The 16,049-nt window shown below is 33.6% G+C and overlaps 1 protein-coding gene across 1 annotated transcript in view; it reads right to left on the bottom strand.

Annotated features, from left to right (window-relative positions):
• Positions 1-16,049, bottom strand: part of DPYD (dihydropyrimidine dehydrogenase) — an 813,917-nt gene that overhangs the window by 317,556 nt on the left and 480,312 nt on the right. The window contains exon 14 of the mRNA XM_061183827.1: positions 14,209-14,373. Coding sequence (XP_061039810.1) covers positions 14,209-14,373 — 165 coding nt within the window. The remainder of the gene's footprint in view (positions 1-14,208; positions 14,374-16,049) is intronic.

Below are 16,049 nucleotides of genomic sequence, written 5' to 3'. Positions count from 1 at the left end.
CTCTGTCATCAATTTGAAATTTTACCACTAACAGTCTGAGAAATATCCTTGGGAAATTACCTTCATCTGGATATCAGATTCTAATACAAAATGGGGATGATATTCATGTATTCCTTACAAGGTTATTTGAATTCATAAAATCTCTTTGTCAAATTCTTGCTTCTTTTCCTTCTGTTAAGATTCAGGGCTTGCCTTGGGAAATGGCTCCTTGCCAAAAAATGTGGGTTTTTTTTTTTTTTTCTTCCTTCTTCCTTTTTTTAAAATCTCTCTTCTCTTAACACGGTTATGAAATGCACTCTTGGTAGAAAAGTAGAAGCTACTGGCAAAAATATCGTATCTTTACTGTTGTATTTCATTCATAATTCTTCTCTATCTGCTATTAAAATGGATAATCACAAGTTACCTGTATGAATGGACCTCATTTTAATGTATATTTTCATGACTTTGATTCTTAAAATGAAGACACATCCCATAGAGTGAAATTTTAAGTAAATTAGAGGGTTCATTTTACACATGTTTGTTCTATTAAAGTTTGCCTCATTTGTGATATTTTAAGGATGAAGTACTAAATTTGCCTAGTGATTAAATTAGAAGTCCAGTGCCTCCGTGACCGTTCTCCTTTTAGATTGTTTACAATTAATTAGATCATATTTGTGCATCACAGATATAGTTTTAAATTCTGATTAAATTGAATCAATTACCCAAACATAAATAATGGTTGAAATAGAAAGACAGTTGTTAAAGAGCAGTCTATAGGCCTTTAAAATAGTACTAAGTATTTATTTTTTTGAAAACTGTCTTAAAGAATAAACAGAATAATTTTAAGTAAATACCTTAGAAGACCTAAGGGGAAAAATATGAAATTTGTTCCTTGTGAAAAATAAATCTCTGGAATATTCCCTGTAGGGTACAGTGTAAAAGAATAAAATGCCCAGTGGCAAAAAAAAAAAAAAAAGTAAAATAGAATAAGTAGTTTGTAACAAAGTTAATGCAACACACATAACTATAGTATCTTATGTTAAATAACAGCCTCTATTTAATAATCTCCAACTTTTAGCCTCTCATAAAACGTTGGTGCTTTTTAAAAAGTTAATAAATTAAATGGGCCCTTCAAGATAAAAAAAAAAAAAAGATACAGTTAGGGACTTGAGGGGTCAGGGGCAGTAAGAGGTTTTACTTTCTCCTTTTTCTCTCCTAGTTTCCCTAATACTTTAGGAGAAGAATGATTAGAGCTGATTTCTCCACAAAAACAGAACACTGACTGATGTGAAATATTACCAAATTGATATTAAGTAAATGAGTCCACTGAGCAAACCTCTTCAGCAGTTTGAGTATGAGCTTTGTTTTTAGTTTATGACATGGTCTGGTTATGTAGCAAACATATATAATTGATAAATTGTATCCATTGCCTCTCTCATGAGCTAGTATATAACCAAGAAAGAGTCTAAATTCAATGCAACATCGCCATCCCCAGGGTCTCTTTCAACATGGTTCAGTGTGTTGGATGCTATACTTCCAAACTGAGGAGACAATATTGTTACCCAAAAGGCAGCCTGACAAATTACAAAGTGGAGGAGAATTTGAGAAAAAGTATGTTGCAGGCAGTTAATGCTTGTATATATAAAGTGACTAAAAGCTTTGATGGATTTTCTTAAGATTTTTCCTTTACTGAATGAGATAAAGCCCTAGCATTTTAATCTCCCACAAAGTAGAAGCTTAAAAAAACCACCCAACATTTCTTTTCTTTCTTAGCACTGCATAACATCATCTTTAACCTCATGTTAATTCCCGTGTCTCCATATCAAAGTGAATACAATCAAAACACTAGAAAATCTCACAGAAGGTAATAACTGACTGGTGGCTTGGGCAATGGGTAGGGATTGAACAGCCGGGTGACAGGGGTTTAGCCATTTTAATCCAACCTGGGATTAATTCCCAGGGCACATCCCATGAAAAGTGCTTTTATAATTTTAAATTTAACCTATTGAATATGTTAAAACAGATTTATTGAAATATAATCCTCTATATACTATATATTATATAAAGTATAACATATAATTGCACATATTTAAAGCTTACAATTTTACATACTTTGAAACTATCATCACAATGAAGATAATGAATATGTCTATCATGCCCCCAAATTTCCTTGTGATGCTTTATAATCCCTCCCTCCAACTCCTCCCCTGTCTATGATGCAACCATTAATCTATTTTACATCCCTACAGATTAGTTAACAGTTTCTACAGTTTTATCATAAAATATGTATTTTTTGAGGGGGAGAGGGTCTGGCTTTTTTTTTCTCAGCATAATTTTTGAGATTAATCCATGTTGTATGTATCAAATAGCTCATTCTTCTTACTACTAAGTAGTATTTTATTGTATACATACACCACAATTTGTTGATCTATTCAGCTGGACATTTGAAACATTCACAGTTTTTTGCTGTTACAAATAAAGCTGCTGTGAACAGTTCTGTACAAGTCTTTGTATGGACATATGCTTTGGTGTTTCTTGGGTAAATAGCCAAAAGTGGATTATCTGGGTCATATGGTAGGTGTATGTTTAACTTTTTAAGAAACTACCAAACTATTTTCAAAAGTGGTTTTACCACTAGCAATGTATGAGAGTTCTTGTAGTTCCATATCCTTGCTAACATTTGATATGATCAGTCTTTCAAATTTTAGACATTCTAATAGATGTATATCTCACTGTGGCTTTAATTTGGATTTCTATAATGACTAATGATGTTGAGCACCTTTTCTTGTGCTTATTTGTCATTCATGATCTTCTTTGGTGAAGTGTCTCTTCACATGTTTTGCTCAAAGTGGGAAGGGTTGTTTGCTTTCTTATTACTGGGTTTTGAAAGTCCTTTAAACATTTTGGATACAAGTCTTTTACCAGATACATGATTTGCTAATATTTTTCCCAGTCTGTAGTTTGTATTTTCATTTTCTTAGCAACAGGTTTGAAGACCAAAGTTTTAATTTGGAAGAAGTCACATCTATCATCTTTTTCTTTCAAAGACTATACTTTCGGTATGCATCTAAGAAATATTCAGTATTTCTCTAACCTAAGATAACAGAACTTTCTCCCCTTTTTTTTTTTAAAGGAGTTTTATAGTTTTAGGTTCGTCATTTGGGTCTGTGAATATTTTGAGTTAATTTTTATACGTCATGTCAGACATGAGTCATTTATTTTATTTTTAATTTTTGCATATGGATACCCAATTTTACCAGCATCATGTGTTGAAAAGACTATATGTTGCCCACTGAATTTCCTTTTAGCATCTTTGTCAAAAATCATTTGTTCATATAAATAATTTGTAGGTTGTTTTCTGGACTTGTTATTCTGCTCCATTAACCTATTTGTCTATCTATCTTTATGCCAATACCACACTATCCTAATTACTGTAGTTTTAAAATAAGTCTTGACATCGGAAAGTTTTAGATTTCCAATTTGGTTCTTTTTAAATTATTTTGGCTACTGTAAGTTCTTTATACTTCCATATGAATTTCAGAATCAACTTGTTAAATTCTGCAAAAAAATCATGTTAATATTTTGATTGTAATTTCATTTTACCTTTAAATCAATGAGGTTACTTGACATCTTAACAATAGTGACTCTTCTGATCACTGAACATGATATAGCCTCCCATTTACTTAATTCTTTAATTTCTATAGTAATATATTGTAGTTTTCAGTGTTCACATCTTTCACATCTTATGTCAAATTTATCCCTATTTCATTTTTTTGCTATACTGGTATATTGATAAGATATACTTATTTCAGTTTCCAATTGTTATTTGCTAGTATATAAAAGTACAAATGATTTTTAAAAGTTGAACTTGTATCTTCAATCTTGCTAAACTCATTTATTATTTAAAGTTGTATTTTGGCAGGCCAAGGCCAGGTTGAGTCGTTAGGCATTTGCCTGGAGTGCAGAATTTAACAGAGTGCAAGAAAAGTTAGTAATGAAGATAAACAGTATTTTAATGCAACGCTTTAAAAAATCAAATCTGAAAACAGTAACTTGTAAGCTAGCTGCCTGCTTTTGTAAATAAAGTGGTTTTTATTGGTATATTCAGTCAGATTTTCTACATAAATAATCATGTCATCTGTGAATAAAGGTAGTTTTACTTCTTCCTTTGCAATGTGCGTATCTTTTATTTGTCTTCTCTTATTAAACAGTACAGGAACTCTAGCACAATGTGTACTAGAAATGGCAAAAGCAAATATCGTTATTTTATTTCCCTTAGGAAGAAAGTATTCAGTCTTTTACCATTAACTAGAATGTTAGCTCTAGGGATTTTTTTTAAATGCATTTTAGAGGGTTAAGAAATTACTCTTATATTCTTAGTTTGCTGAAATTACTTAAAAGTTAGGGAAGCATTTTTGAATTTCTTCAAATGTTTTTTCCTGTTTGTGTTGTTGTTATTATTTAGTTTGCAACTTATGTGAATTATATTATTTTCAAATGTTAAACCTACCAGAATTCCTAGAATAAACCTCATTTGTTCATGATGTATTATATTCTTTATATATTGTTGGTTAATATTTGTAAATTTGTTTAGAACTTTTGCATCTATGTTAATGAGGAACACTGGTCCATAGTTTTCTTTTCTTGTCCTGCCTTTATCTGGTTGTGATATCAAAGTGTGGCATTACAGATTTAGTTAGTATTTCCTCTGTTTTTCTTTTCTGAAAAAGTAGGTGTAGAATTGGCATTATTCTTTCTTAAATGGTTGGTAAAACTCACTCATGAAGCCATCTGGGCTTCTAGTTTTCTTCATGGAAATGTTTTAAACCAGTAATTCAATTTCTTTAACGTTATCCATTACTTCTTGAATACACTTTGAAAATTTGTGTCTTTAAAGGGATTTGTCCAGTTCACCTAAGTTGATTATCTGCATAAAATTGTTCATAATATTCTGTAATTTTCTGTTTTATATCTGTAAAATCTGCAGTGGTGTTACTTCCCTCATTCCCTATATTGGTAATTTATGTTTCTTCTCCCTTTTTTTTCCTGATCAGTCTGGCTAAAGTTTTATCAATTTTATTTGTCTTCTTAAGGAATCAGCTTTACCTTCCTTGACATTTTCTATTATTTTTCTGTTATTTATTTCATCAATTTCCTCCTCTCATCTTCATTATATCCTTTATGTTATTTATTTTGGGTTTAATTTTCTCTTTTTCTAGTTTTTAAAGGTGGAAGTTGTAGTCATTAATTTGAGATCTTCATTTCTGATACATGTATTTGATGCTATAGATTTTCCCTCAAGTAATGCTTGTATGATATACCACAAATTTTGATATTTTGTATTTTAATTTTCATTCCGTTCAAAATAATTTTTAATTTTGCTTGTGATTTCTCTTTTAACCGAGGGTTATTGAAGTATATTATTTATTTTCTAAATATTTGGGGATTTTCCAAATACATTCCTGTTTTTGACTACAAATTTAACTCTGTTGTGGGCAGAGTATATACCTTGGATGATTTAAATTTTTTTTTAATTGTTTAGACTTGTATGGCTCAGAATATGGCCTATTGTAGTAAATATTATGCATGTACTTGAAATGACTGTGTATTCTGTTGCCTTTGGATGGCATGTCCAATAAACGTCAATTAGATAAGTTGATAGCATTTTTCAAATCCTCAACAGCCTCATTCTATTGTTTTATTAATTATTGACAGGCAGGTATGGAAATCTCCAATTATAATTTTGAGTTTTCCCATTGCTCCTTGCAGCTCTATCAGTTTTTTATTCAGGTTTCTTGAGCTCTGTTATTAAGTCATAAAACATTTAGGATTGTTATCAACTCTGGATGAATTTTTTTCATCATTATAAGTTGATCTTTTTTGCCCCTGATAATATTCTTTGCTTTTACAACTACTTTGCTATCAGTATTATGAGACTGTATTTGAATAGAATTACCATTGTATATCTCCTTCCATTGCTTCAATATTCTCCTATTTGTGTCTTCATATTTTAAATTGTTTTCTCCTGTAGGCAGCATACAGTTGAATCTTGGTTTTTTTTAACCAAATATGAAAATCTCTGGCTTTTAATTGAGATGTTTAGACCATTTACATTTAATTTGACTATTGATATGGTTAGGTTTAATTTTACTTTCTTTTGGTGTGAGTACTTTGTTTAACTCTATCTTACACCTTTATTGTTCATGTTTTATCTGTAACTAAGTCACATTATTTTAGTGGTTGTATAGAGCTTAGAGTATATATCTTTAAATTATCACAGTCTACCTTCAAGGGATATAAAACTTTATATAAGGTTTTAGAAGCTTACAGTAGTATACTTCCATTTCTTCCTCACAACTTTTGCACTATTGTTGTCATATATTTTACCTTCATGTATGTTATAAACTCCCCACACTATCTTATAATACGTTTTTGTTTAAACAACCAATTCTCTTCTAAAGTGAATAAATAATTTAAAGAATTATTTACCCATGTAGTTACAAATCTTGGTGCTCTTTACTCCTTTGTGTAGATCCATATTTCAACCTGGCATCATTTTCCTTCAACCTAAACATTTTCTTTTAACATTTCCTGTAGTGCAGATTCCTGGTGATGAATTCTTTCCATCTTTTTATGATTGAAAAAGTACTTATTTCATTGTATTCTGAAAGATATGTTACTGAATTTTGAAATCTAGGTTAACAGTTTTTGTTTGCTTGTTTTTTAAATCTTTCAGCAGTTTAAAGATGACCTCTAACTTGCACTGTTTCTTTTTTTTTTTTCACCTCAATGCACAACTTTAATTATCTTACAACTTTACATGTCAATTATACCTCAATAATAATAAATTATACCTCAATAAACCTGAAAAAGGGAGGGAGGGAGGAAGAAATGAAGTGAATTACCAAAAACCAACCCTGTCTCAAGGGAGGACACTTTTCTATTCAGTGATGCTAACTCCATGATCGGGCTAGAATCCCAGACTATGGGAATGTTATCTACTCACCTGCTAGAATAAAGCATGGGTTTGTCTCTGAGCCAACACTCTACAGAGAGGGTAACTCATCAGTTACTCAGGGCCTCTCAGCCTCAGAATCCTCCATGGTGAGATGGGGGTGATAATCACGGTGCCTGCCTCGTAGGCCTTAGGAAAATTAAGTAATGAAATCATGTATGCATAGTGCTTAGGGCTCAATATGCCTCAGACATCATTATTTTTCTAGAAGAGTCTTCAGGACCAAGGAAGGGAAATGACTCGCCTAGGGCCCCACAGCTGATTCACAGCAGAAGCAGGATTTGGACCCAGACTTGTGGCCCTTGGTGTGCTGCCCAGTGAAGCCTGTTCTAAACCCGACAGCAGGGGCTTCTCTCAAGCTCTAATCACCAAAACTGCATTGAAATTTCCCAGTGACAGAAAGGCCCCTCGGCCCAAGTCTGACGAAGAACCTAGAGCCAGTCAGGCTTTCCCCTCCGATGACATGAACCCCACTCCGTGCGGTGTGCCTGGTGGGCAAAGGTGCCCCATCCACAAGCACGAATCACCCCACCGCCAGCAGGGCCAGGGATGGATGGCTCATCCCTCTTTATTTTTTAAAAAATGTTATTGTATTTTGCAAGAACACTTAGCATGAGCTCTACCGTCTTAGGGTTTTAAGGGCACAATACAGTGCTGTTGGCTACAGACGCAGTGCTGTACTCAGGTTCTCTAGAGCTCGTTCATCTGCCTTTCGCCTGAAGATTTTGCCCGTTGACGATAACTCCTCATCTCCCCAACCTTTCAGCCCCTAGCCACCATCTTTCCGCTCTTCGAGTCTATGAATTAGACCATGTAAGATAGCTCATATGAGTGGGATCACGCAGGATTTGTCTTTCTGGGACTGGTTTATTCCACTCAGCGCATGTCCTCAACGTTCATCCTGGTGGGAACGCAAAACGGTGTAGCCTCAATGGAAAAACAGTATGGAGGCTCCTCGGCAAGTTAAAAACAGAACTACCTGTGACTAACCCAGTTTACAGAAGAAGAAGTGACAACCGGAGAGGTGTCTTTCCAGAGTCCCCGCGGTGAAGAGGCAGAGCTGGACCCAGTTCTGAGCCGCAGAGCCCGTAACCTGCACTGTTTCTGATGACAAATCAGAGCAGTAACCCTTATGTTAGGTTCCTCTGTATGGAACACGCTTTTTGTCCCTGACTGCTTTGAAGTTTTCCTCTTTATCACTGGTTTAATTAATTTGATTACGATGTATTACCTTGGTGTAATTTTATTCATGTTTCTCATGCTTGGAGTTCATCAAGTTTCTTGTTTATTACTTTTATTTGTTTGTTTTGTTTTGTTTGCATAGTGGGAGGCTTATAGTTTTAAGAAAAATTGGGAAAGTTTGGTCTATTATTTCTTCAAATTTCAGGAATTCCAGTATATATTAGGCCATTTGAAGTTTTTCCCAGCTCACGAATGGTATGTTTACTTTCTTCTCTCTCTCTCTCAACCTCTGTGTGTGTGTGTGTGTGTGTGTGTGTGTGTGTTTCACTTTGGATAGTTTTTGCTGCTGTATCTTCAAATTTACTAATTATTTCTTCTTCAGTGCCAATATGCTGATAATAACTTCCAGTGTGTTTTCCATCCTTTTTGTTGTAGTTTTCATGCTTGGAATTTTGATTTAGGTCTTTTATCTATCTTCCATGGCTTAACTTAGCCTTTTGAATGTATGGAATAACAGTTTTAATGTACTTACCTGTTAATTTTAACATCATATCAGTTTTAACTGATTGATTTTTTTTTATTATTTTGGGACTATTTTCCTATTTCTTTACATACTAGGTAATTTTTAATTGGATGCCAGACATTGAACTTTATCTTTTTGGTACTAGATATTTTGTATTCCTATAAATATTCTTGAGCTTTTTCCTGAGTTGCAATTAAATTACTTGGACATATTTTTATCCTTTCAGGTCTGGTCTTTAAGGTTTGTTGGGCATAACCAAATCAGTGCTTGGCCTATGGCTAATTGTGAATCATTTTGGATTTATTTTGATTTTTGTACATTAGACAGATCTTTTTTTAAAAAAATAATAAAGTAATGCCACTAGATAATTGTCCTGGATTTTAGCAAAAAAGCGAGGCTGGGAAATATCTATGTCCTCTGGAATTCACGAACAATATTACAAAATCATTACTCAAGCTGTGGTGTAAAAAAGAGAAGAGCTTCCTGGAGGATATACTAGGCTTCCCTTCAGTACCTGATCCAGCAGTTTTCTAATCTATTTAAAATAAATCAGCATGGGAATATGTAGACATTTATAGAAACAGGGACTTTATAAGCTCAAATAATTCCAGATGGAGCAAAGAAGGAATGCCTCCAGTTGCAGAGACTCTTACGTTTCTGTTGGTGAATACCCTTTTTGGGATACGAGGAGAGAAGAGCTAAGGTGCTGTTTGTGCTTTGTAAGCTCTGTGATCAGAAAGCAAAAGTAATGAACTTACACTGATCATTGCTTCCTGACAATACATTTATTGTAGTTCCATTTGTTACAAATTTATCTGAACAGACTGAATGGGTAACACAATCCCCTATTTCTAATTAGCTGGACTTAATTATACATACTTCAAAGAAAAGGAAGACCACTTCTGCTGAGTCAGCCTTTGTGGCACCTGTAAGAAGACTGTGCAGGAGTAATGGGGTGACAAATGTCCACTGAATAAGTAGGGAGCATCCTCCTGCTTGGAGGATAACTAGATCTGACTCAGTCCCTCGACTTCCCTATTTTCAAATACAGAACTTAAAATGAGGCCAGGTAACAATTCAAGCCAAGGTCCACATTGAGTCACTGGCATTGTTTTCTATAGACACCTATATCCCTGCAAAGCAAAAAGAGCTGAGCTATAAAGTGTTCTTCACTGGAACTAATGACAAGATAATGATTGACTGATGACAGAACTTCCTTTGTCAAATGAAAAGATTTGTTTGTTTGTTTTTTTCTTTTGACAGTCTGCAGTTGAGAAAGCTCAATCTAATTGGCCCGTCTGAGTGGGTTGACAAGGGAAGATAGTAACATGTATGTTCTTAATTTCTCAGGTTCTTCATGGTGTAATGGAAAGATTTCCAGTCCCAAAGCATTTACATACTAACAGTTAATGCAATGTCTCTAAATGTCAGTTCCCTCATCTGTAAAATGGGGAAAATCTCTGTTTCACAGATACATAAAACCCTTAGCACATATAAACAGCTCCCAGTAAATAGTTCTGGTATAGGAGTTTTATAAATATTTAATGATATATGTCAAAGTTCATGAGTGACATTGATGGTATATGTAGTAGAATCAATTGAGGAACTTTATAAAAAATATAAACACACACACATACACATATCTATACACATACTTACATACACACACACAGATCTATATTCACTGTATCCATGCCAGAATTCTAAAATGATTCAACTAGTATAGGGCCTAACCATAAATACAATTTTTGAAGCTCTCTAGGAGATTCTAATACGCAACCAGAATTGAGAAACGCTGGACACAGGTTCTTAATCTGAGGTCCTTAGAAACCTTGATAGAAAACAGAAAATTCATGAACTTGGATGGAAAAAAAAATTAGATCTTTATTTTCACTAGCCTTTCACTGAAATTTAGCACTTCCTCCATCATGAAGCAACAAACCAGTGTAACACTATCAATACCTATGACTTTGCACCAACAGAAACCAGAGAAAATCACATAGAGATGTAGAGTTGCTGCAGCTATCTCAGGGTATCAGTTGGAGTTGCCATTATATCAAGACTGCAGTAGGTATTAGATCTGCCATTAGACTGTATTTTTAGTGCCTTACTAAAGAGTAACATATTTTGCTACATCATATTTTTTAAAATATTTCAAGAATTTTATTTTAATATAATGGGAATCCTTTATTACCTTATGAATTTTGTTTTATGCATTGAAAAACAGTATTCTAAAAGAGGCTTTTAGGCTTCACCAGGGTGCTTATGGAGGCCATGACACACACACAAGGTTAAGAACTCTGTATTTAGAGGCTACTGGTCAGGAAAGCATCTTCAGAATGCTGACGGAGAGCAACTTCTTTGGAGTCATTTTGAACATAACGTGTGCAATGCCCATCTCTCAGTAATAAACTGAGAATGGGTTTCAGTAGAAATGAGGTGTCTTAAATAGAAGTATATTTACATACCAATTGTTCTTCCTTTATTAATTTCTCTAACAAAGCCATCATTCCCTTTTCTATCTTCACCAGCTGATTCACTGATGAATCCCTATCTTTTGCCTAACTCTCACTTTAGCTGCCACAAATGATAGAAAATGCCAGTCTTCGCTTGCTAATTCAGTGCATTCAGACAAAATGCAGCATGTATTTCTTGGTAAAAATTTTTTGCAAGCCTAAAGTATATGATGTCTAAGGTTTTTGCAGTGAGAATTAAAGGATTCACTTAAAATTGATTTCTGTAAGCCCTAATTACACAATACATTTCATAATAAGCATTGCAAAATCTCAGCTTAGGAAAGAAAAAAAAAAAAAACTCTTAGTAATAAATTGTCACTACAATGATCAGTGTGCCAACTTTAATCCACAGGTAAATAAAAGGAAACCTTGAAAGCCAAGCAGAAATCTGGTATAAGTGTAGGCTTTGGTATAATTCTGTGACAGTTAAGAGACAAGCCCTTACAATATATTTCAGGGGGTCTTAATGTCTTTATATTCAACATGTTCTTCCAGCTGTCTCCTTTAGTTCATGGTCAACTGGTGCCTACTTTCTCTGGAAAGAAAGATACTGGCTGCTGATGTTAGCTGAACTATATGCTCCCCGGCACAATTCCTTTTTCAGAAGAGTTAGCCCTTGCTTAGAAGCTGCCATAATAGGTTGAATTATCTGATCCCTGTCATTAAAGGTGGCAGCCACACACTCGAGAATGATGTGGGAAAACTCCAGTGAGAGTGATAATTAAACGTGGAAAATGAAGGGTCACCTTCTTTCATTCAGCTCATTGGGTTTGGCATCAGAGTAATTCCAAAACAGTGGGGGATATTCTACTCTCAGCATGGCAATATCTAGGTGCACACATATTATTTCTATGGGTTCAAATGGGAATGCCATTTTAATTGTATTTAAAATGTTATCTTTGATATGGGGAGTAAAAATGTTAGAAATTAATTCTAAGAACACAGAAAAAGAATAATGAATATAATCTAAATGGTGAAAGAATTAGAAACAAGAAAAGCTGCATTGTTTTCTCAGAAGAAAAAGTGCTATAGGAGAAGAAAATTATTTCCAGGGAAATTGAAAAGAACATTTAAATGTGTTCAAGTCTTTCTGCTTGACTGTAGGGTCACAAAGCAAGGGTTTTGTCTCAACTTTCTTGTCTACTTACTGTCATTTCTTGGAGGCCATTATTATTACATCTTATTCCTCCTCAAGAGAGGGTAGAAAGTATCAGGTGAGCTTCAGACAAGTTATTGGTAGGTGTTATTTTCCAGAAAAAGGGATTTTTTTCAGATACATTGGCTCATCTAAATACTATTGAAAGAATATTTCATACTGTTCTTATTTTGCATTAATATAAGTAACACTGAGCCTTTAAGGGCCTGAAATGATATTGCAATATAAGCAGGTGCACTAGTGAACACTATTACTAGACAGGAGCATGGATGCTGAAATCAAATTTCAAGTTCAAATTCTGGCTTCACCATATAATAGCTGTGAACCTTGGGCATGCTACTTAACTCTGTGTGCCTCAGTTCCTCATCTGTGAAATGGGGAAAATAATACTGCCTATCTTATAAAGTTGTTGAAAAATTAAATGAGTGTTAAAATATATAAAGCATTTATAACCATAACTAGCACAGAGTGAATACTAGGTAAGTGCTCACACTTATTACCATTTATTATTATTTTATTGCATGTTCAGTACCTAGCATAGTATTACTTAACACTGTAGATTGTTTAAAAATATACTAATAATTATTTCTATGGTTGCCCACTTTTTGTCCTTGTCATTCTGAGAAAAACTTCCCAAAACATGTGGATTCTTTAAAACACAAAGAGTCCAACACAATTGTTACTAGAGTTGATTAGATAATGTGCAAACAGATAATTGCAACATCAAGCTCAGAAAGTGAAAAATTTCTGAGCAGAAGCTATAGATTTCAGATGGCCTTTATAGTTCCCTTCACATCTGAAGGGTTGAATTGAGGAAGATAGATTGTATCTTATGTGATTATATTTTGTTTCAAGATAAGAGAGAATTTTGAAACAATTAGAGCCTTCTAAAATAGAAAAAGAAACTTGATGAGCTAGGTGATAGTGTGATAGCTAAAGTTCCTTTGTAAAATTTCCTGATTTATCAGTTTGTGGGCAAACATCCACAAATTTCATTAGATTTTAAAATATTTATTATTAGAATACTTGAAGTGTTCTCATTTGTCTTTGAAATCTTTTCTACAATGCAAACATACATCATCCCAAACTTCAACCTCAATTCACCACCAGCTCACTGAGAGAGAGAGAAATGTGTGTGTGTGCATGTGTGTGTACGGTGAAGGGGGCTGGGGGGAGGAGGAGGAGAATGAATGAATGACATTAAAGACAACACTAACCAATTATTGAAGAGAAAATACTATCTGTGGACTAAAAAACTATAGGCAATATATAAAAATCCACAAAAAATGAAGTATCATACATAAGCCTGATATTACTGTAATATTTGTGTATAGTACTTTAGAAGAAAAAAAAAACATTTTATAAAAGATAGTTGACTCATTCAGAATAAAGGTGTTAAAATTATTTGGTGAATTATTTCCCACTGAAAAAATCTAAACTATACAAGAAATTCTGCTTCTGCCTCAGCTTTATATTTAAAATGATTTACAGTCTGCAATTTCTTCCTAAGGTCATCACCTTCATAAATAGTAGCCACATTCAGTGAAAACCAACTCAATAAAATGAGTATTTCATTTCTCTTCCTCCTGCTTATGTAGATACTTCTTCCATCTACATGGCACCCATTTATAACAAAGCCTCACATTGTGCAGATTTTTATGAGTTCTTGAGCATTTCTTTCTTTTTTATCTTTCTATGCATCAGCAAAGCAACTGGCAGATTCTTTAATAAAATATATTATACACATTAATATTTATAAGCCTATGAATTGGATGTTTAAATAAACATTCACCAACTTATGCCAATTCTTTTGTTTTAGACGTTAAATCACACTTACATTGTCTGGAAAGTCAGCTTTTAGTTCAGTGACACTTTGACACCAATATGCAGCCGTTTTTTCACTGATGAGCTCAATATTCAGGAAGGAGCTTTGTCCAGGGCCATACATGGGGCCAGAGGTGGTCCCCCGGATGATTCTGGGTGAAATATTTGTCACTATGTCCTGTTGAAAGAATAAAGATATTGGGTCTCCTTTCTACAAAGGAAAAACTGTTATCTTCATTCTATGCTCATTTTCATATGACAGTATTCTACTAAGTCCTGCCTCACATTTTTAATATATTTTAAATTACAGTTGAACATAAACTACTTTCAAATGAAAAAGTAAAATAAAATATTTGTTAGCTTTATTTAAATTACTTCCTATAATTGCAAGGTTAGCACAGTGGAAAAATATGTAAATTCATTTACACTGGTTTTGGGCATACACACTTTAATTTGTCTGCAATTAAATAATAAATAAAAACACGATAAGTAAAATGTAAGAAAATCATTTCAGTCTATTTAATCTAAGCATCTCCAATGAGATTTTAACTCAAATAAGAGTTAATGTTTGTAAAGAAAACAAATTTTTTTTCTAAAAAGTAATTTCAATATAAATCAGCTAAGGAGTACATATTAGCAAGACTGGCTCATCAAACTTTAACATACATTCTAACAAACTAGGTTGACTTACCTATATGATTCTAACTATAAATTCACATTCAATGAGAACTAATTTTTCCCAAGACTGAAATGAGGATATCAATAACTTCCTGATAACTATAAACAGTAAACAGTCAAATTAACTTGCTTGTTAAGTGTAATTAACAATCCATACTGCTTCTAAAGCTGTATTAACAAAGAAGAGTAACATTCTTACATTGCTAAAAACTAAAAAGAAACAAAGACAGAAAAATGTTTCTTTAGCCAGCTTCCAATTAAAATTAATTTTGAGTAAAGGTCATTTAGTTAAGGAGCTATCAGAACTATTCCTTTAAGTACCCCTCCTCACCATCTTGTCACTTTTAGTGAGATAACATGAACCCCCATTAGTATATAGCAATTAAGGTCAATTTACATATTTTAATTAAGAACCACCCCATATAAAACAATTAGCGTAATAGGCATACTAACTGGATTTCATAACATTTGGACGTTTTTCCAACTAGATAGACAGGAAACCTTAATTAGCATTAATTAGTGCTGATCTGCATATGTTTGATAAGGCATACCCTTGCCACAAAAGATTATTTATTCCTGAATCTGCCAAATGCTACAGTTGCAGAGGATAAAAGGACTTTTCTTCACATTGCATGTTAATTTCTGGCAATTTACATTCACTTTTACATACGAATTAGTATATTATAAAATAAATGTTATAAATGTTACAATAAGCCACCTTAAATATGTACATTTTTACTTATAGGAATCCTGCCAGTTAATGTTTTACTAATTAAGCCATTCTACTTTTATTGTAATCATAGGAATACCACCAGCCTTACTTTGATTTGCTATTGTGAAACCATGTTACGCGATCTTAATGGGTAAAATGACAAGTAGAGTCACTCCAGGAAGCTCAAGCCTAGTGGGTCCAATTTCTATCTTGGCAAATGCTTAAATGTGTGCTCTGCGTACCTGCAGGTGGCTTCTGTGCAGGTCACCCAGGTAGGTACTCTCATGCTGTCATGGTCTGAGAAAAAAATTCTAGAAATGTTTCATTCAAATTAGGCTGATTTTCTCTTATGTTTCAATTTTCAAGAGCCATATATTTAAGCCTTGAGTTCCTCCTTTCCTCTGCTATCCCCTCTACTCTAAATTTTCTTCACCTAGATAAGTCCAATCTAGGTCACAGTCTGT

Source organism: Eubalaena glacialis, chromosome 3 (assembly GCF_028564815.1).
Source record: "Eubalaena glacialis isolate mEubGla1 chromosome 3, mEubGla1.1.hap2.+ XY, whole genome shotgun sequence".
Classification (NCBI taxonomy): Eukaryota; Metazoa; Chordata; class Mammalia; order Artiodactyla; family Balaenidae; genus Eubalaena; species Eubalaena glacialis.
Note: the sequence above shows the minus strand (reverse complement) of the source record. Positions and strands in the feature narration are given on the sequence as shown.